The sequence below is a fragment of the Mesoplodon densirostris genome, chromosome 4 (assembly GCF_025265405.1).
Source record: "Mesoplodon densirostris isolate mMesDen1 chromosome 4, mMesDen1 primary haplotype, whole genome shotgun sequence".
Lineage (NCBI taxonomy): Eukaryota > Metazoa > Chordata > Mammalia > Artiodactyla > Ziphiidae > Mesoplodon > Mesoplodon densirostris.
In genome coordinates, this window is record NC_082664.1 from 171489744 (window position 1) to 171494281 (window position 4538).

General features: G+C 41.1%; 1 protein-coding gene across 2 annotated transcripts; it reads left to right on the plus strand.

Moving 5' to 3' along the window:
• Positions 1–245: 245 nt before the first annotated feature.
• COMMD3 (COMM domain containing 3) lies at positions 246–4210 on the plus strand. Of its 2 annotated transcripts, none has more exons than XM_060097706.1 (8): positions 246–411; positions 1737–1848; positions 1954–2017; positions 2110–2144; positions 2506–2566; positions 2662–2718; positions 2811–2870; positions 3841–4210. In XM_060097706.1, the coding sequence occupies exons 1-8, from the start codon at positions 273–275 to the stop codon at positions 3898–3900; spliced, it is 588 nt and encodes a 195-aa protein (XP_059953689.1). In that variant the 5' UTR covers positions 246–272; the 3' UTR covers positions 3901–4210. The 2 variants fall into 2 exon arrangements, with proteins under 2 accessions (XP_059953689.1, XP_059953690.1); XM_060097707.1 differs by having other exon boundaries at positions 1957–2017.
• Positions 4211–4538: the final 328 nt, after the last annotated feature.

Consider the following 4538-nt stretch of genomic DNA (forward strand, 5'->3'; position numbering starts at 1 on the left):
CCGCCCCTCGTGCTAAGGCGCGGCGGCCCTAGCAGCGGGCGCAGAAGGAAGGATTGGACGGAAGCGGCGGCGGCGGCTGGCGGGCGGCGGGGGTCGCGGGCCGGGGCGCGGCCCGGGAGGCCGGCGAGGAGCCCACGGGTTGGGAGGCCCGCAGCCCGCGCCGCCGCCGCTGCCGCCTCCGCCGCCCCAGCCGCGTGCGCGCGCGGCCGCATCAGCTGAGCGCGCGGCGCGTGTCACGTGGTGCGCGTGTCGAAGGTCACGGCGCGCTCACAATGGAGCTCTCGGAGTATGTGCAGAAAGGCTTCCAGATGCTGGCCGATCCCGGCTCCTTCGACTCCAACGCCTTCACGCTTCTCCTCCGGGCGGCTTTCCAGAGCCTGCTGGACGCCCAGGCGGACGAGGCCGTGTTAGGTAAGCCGCTGGGCTCTAAGCTGGATCGGCCTGGGTGGAGGGGCGCTCGGAGAAGAGGAGCGAGATGGAGCGAGAAGGGGAAAGCCCCGGGAAGAGGAAGTCTCCGGGGTTTGCCCTTCGCTCCGGACGGAGTGTGGGGATGTGGCTCTGCCAGAACCCACATCGGACCCCGAGCATTGTTCTCTCCCCAGTTGGCACCTGCACACAGCCAGCTACACGTTCCTGGCCTGATTTCCTCTCCCAGGCTCTTTGTTCCTTTGTAAAGCCGGTGTTCAAGTCTTGTTTGTGGCCTAAACATCTAAGGTTTTCAGCCTGGTCTGGGGCAAAGGCTGTTTGACACTTGGACTTCATCAGGGTAGCTCCCTGCAATTCAAGCTTTCAGTGCTAGGTTGACGAAGGTTTTAAAGGGTCTGCTTCCAAAGTAATTACTACGTCCAATAGTGTTGACATTTTTCAGCTTAGAGAATACCTCAAGTTCCTCTGATCATTCCAACACTCTAGTTCAATATGTTTTGCACAGGTTCCACGCCTAGACCCTTAAAATATGGTGCATAATGTTTTGTTCTGCACTAGTTATCAGGAGGCGAGTCTTATAAATGGTCGGGTCAGTGATTGCGGAGTGCGGTGTCAGTATGGATGGAGGCATATTTTAAGACAGATCGCTATTACATGATTTTCTTAAATATAAATATCTCAACAATTCAATTTTTTTCTGTAGTTTCACGAGCTAAATACGTGTACAAAAAGTATAAAAGTGGAAGTTCTTTAAACGAAAATAGTAACCACCACCTGGTTAATCTCAAAAAAAAAAAAAAGGATGGCTGTGGAAACCTGAAAATATTTTGAAAATTGTATTTTATATTCTGAACTCGTTCCCTCTCCCCCACCTACATGTGTTAATGTCCATGGGGCCAGTTAGCATAAAATTAATCCATCTTTAGAAGGAAAGTTTATTCATTAAGTTTACACCATATAAAATATTTATCTCCTTATTTTCCTCGGAATTTACTCCATCCATCTTTAGAGTGACCACTGTATATTTTACTCTAGGACTATGTTTTTTAAAAAATAAATAAAAGTATTAAGGTAAAGTAAAAGAAGGTAATTTGACCAGGTAATTGCATAATTATTGATGTGTGATCTTTATTGTTTTGCCATTGACCATGTTGCACATCTCATTTACTTATATTTTCCAGTCCTTATAGTTGAATTCTTCTTGTTATCTTGTTAAAGAGGGTTCTTTACCCAAATTAAAATACCTTTTTAGAAACAGGACTATAAAGAATTTATTGTCACAGGCATCACTGGCAATTAATTTATTTTAGATCACCCAGACTTGAAACATATCGATCCAGTGGTTTTAAAACATTGTCATGCAGCAGCTGCAACTTACATACTGGAGGCTGGAAAGCAAAGAGCTGACAAATCAACTCTAAGGTACAGGATTTATTTAAATATCCATTTGTTTTCAAATAGTACCTTTATGATTCCAATTTCAGTTTTTAAAATGGAGACTAAACTTACGCTTTTTTTTTTCTTTAGCAGTTACCTAGAAGACTGTAAATTTGATAGCGAGAGAATAGAATTGTTTTGCACGGAATATCAGGTTACTTACTTAAATTTTTAAAAATTAACAATTACTATTTTTCTTCTACTCTGTTTGCAAAGACGTATTTTCTTTCTTTTTTTTCCTCCCAGAATAATAGGAATTCCCTAGAAATCCTACTGGGAAGGTAGGTCCTGTATAAGGTGTCAAGCTGAGCTACTTTTTACTTGCAGGTATGAATGGAGTGTTGGTGTGAAACAAAACAGGACAAAAAAACGGGATCTAGACCAAAAGAAAAGGGGCTAAAGGGCAAGTGAAACAATTGCAGTTAAGCTAATGTTTTTAAAGATAAAGTTTATGGAGATAATTTTTTAAATGCTCTTTTACTCTTCAGAACTTGAAAATAAAGTTTAACAATGTTTTAAATTCAGAATGGATTAAAATTGTGTGTGTGTGGTGGGGAGGTGGTAGACACCATTGTTGGTGAAGATAAATACTAAAAGTTCTCCTGTAGCTATTATGTACAAAATTATCATTGTATCTTTCAGTATAGGCAGATCTTTCCCTCATATAACTGATGTTTCTTGGCATTTGGAATACCAGATAAAGGTAAAGTTTAACAAACTGTTCTCTAGGGGAACTTAGGGAACTTTTTTAAAAAAATAAGAGTTAAAGACTGAAATCAATGTGTTGTGTTGTTTTAGACAAATCAACTTGATAAGATGTACAGACCTGCATATTTGGTGACTTTAAGTGTAGAGGTATTTATACATAAGCCCTGTCTAAAAATTAAATGTGTAATGAAATTTAAAATTGCCTTGATTTAAATAAACAGCATTTTTTTCTTCCCTAGAACACTGATTCCCGATCCCACCCAGAGATTAGTTTTAGTTGCAACATGGAACAATTACAGGTACAGTATTAGGATCTGTGAATATGCCTATCTTTTTACAGATTTTCAATTGAGAATTATGCCTATGTAAAGTTCAAAAGAAAATTAACCATCTGTCAGTAGATAATAAAGGTTGGTTAAGGATTTAATGGTGAGGGGGCTTCAAAAGCAATATTTTAACGTAGGCTTCGCTTTTGAGATTATGATGTTACTAACAGAATTGGTCTGCATTTGCTGTTCCCGCCAATTAAAATAAACTTTTGTAGTGTTGAGTGTAAATTCCTTCTATCTGTGATAAGTGTGAGCCAGTAGGACAAAGCAAAAGGAAGAGCTTGGCTTTGAAAATGTCTTCTTTGCTTTCAGAAATTGAATTAAACTCTCAAAACATGATTTTTAAACAGTAGTTGTAAATGACTTTTTATAAAGGAGCAAGTATACAAAAATTCTAAAACTGTTTATATTGCCAGTGTAAGACTGGGGAAATCAAAAATTACATTGATTAATGGACATGACAACGAATTTATTTCTTACCACTTAAAAAAAAAGAAGATCATTGCTTGAAATTTTGATGAGATTGAATTTTTCAAAAGGGATCTCCTGCAGAGTCGTTTTAATGTAACCATTAATCAAACTTTAAACTTTCAGAAGATGTGAATACAGCATAATCTTTGTTAGATAACTTGAGAAATTTAATTTTGATATACTTTGCCTGTTCAGAGGATTCAGTTAGAAACTATATCTCACATCTGAGGGCAAGCAGCCCATTTGAAGATGAGATATTTTAGAGAAAAACCTTCTTTTAATTTTTTATATCTTTTATATTTTAGAGGAAACCTTCTTTTGATAGTGGTTTGTCAAAAGTTTAAAATCTTTGTGAATTTTAAACTTGTTTAGAAAGTGTCCCCGACTCTTTTCTTGCATCTTTCTGAAAGTTGGATACTGCTTTCTTGTGTTTTTATCCTAAAAACGATCCATCATATACATCTTTCAGGACTTAGTAGGGAAACTTAAAGATGCTTCGAAAAGCCTGGAAAGAGCAACTCAGTTGTAACTTGGGAAAGTTAACGATCTGCCCCGGTCTAGAGGAAGACCAGGAACGCCTTGCCGTCCGCCGAACCATCGTTTCTGGGAGCTGGATGTCTTCCTTTTCAGGATAACAAATTTTTTCTTTTGGATTTCTGTCACTCATCAATTTTGACACTTTTTTTTTTTACACTTGTGAAAGGGTTAAGAGGGAAAGTTTGCCTAAGTATTTGAATCATCTTTAGTATTATCCGTACACTGATCATATTTGATCTTTTCCAAGTCTTCCAAAAGGAAGCAGACAGTATATTCTGAATAAATAAGTTGTTCCCACTAAAGAGTGCTGAGTTTGTTTGGATTTGAGTTTGTTAATTATTACTTTGAAAACACAGACACGATTGGCGTTAACTTTTAACGATCGCCTCTTCTCAGAATTTAAGTTAAGCATAGTGGGAAAGGATGCGATCTTCGGGGTTGCCTGAAGACCCCAGCTTCGGGACGTGGGGAAAGGGCGCGGTCGCCCCGCGCCGGGAGCCGGACCGTCCCGTTACCTGTGCCCGAGGGCTCGCCCGCAGCCCGACCCTCGCCCGTGGGGCTCCGGAGGCCCGGCCCGGCCGGCCCCGCGCGGAGCCCCTGCCCGGAGCGAGCGGCTGCCCGCGCGCGCCC

Bases quoted from the DNA above. Each gene is read 5' to 3' on its own strand.
- COMMD3 (XM_060097706.1), top strand. From the start codon at position 273: ATGGAGCTCTCGGAGTATGTGCAGAAAGGCTTCCAGATGCTGGCCGAT. The intron at 412-1,736 runs GTAAGCCGCTGG...AATTTATTTTAG, and splicing joins GGCGGACGAGGCCGTGTTAG to ATCACCCAGACTTGAAACAT. The intron at 2,567-2,661 runs GTAAAGTTTAAC...GTGTTGTTTTAG, and splicing joins ATTTGGAATACCAGATAAAG to ACAAATCAACTTGATAAGAT.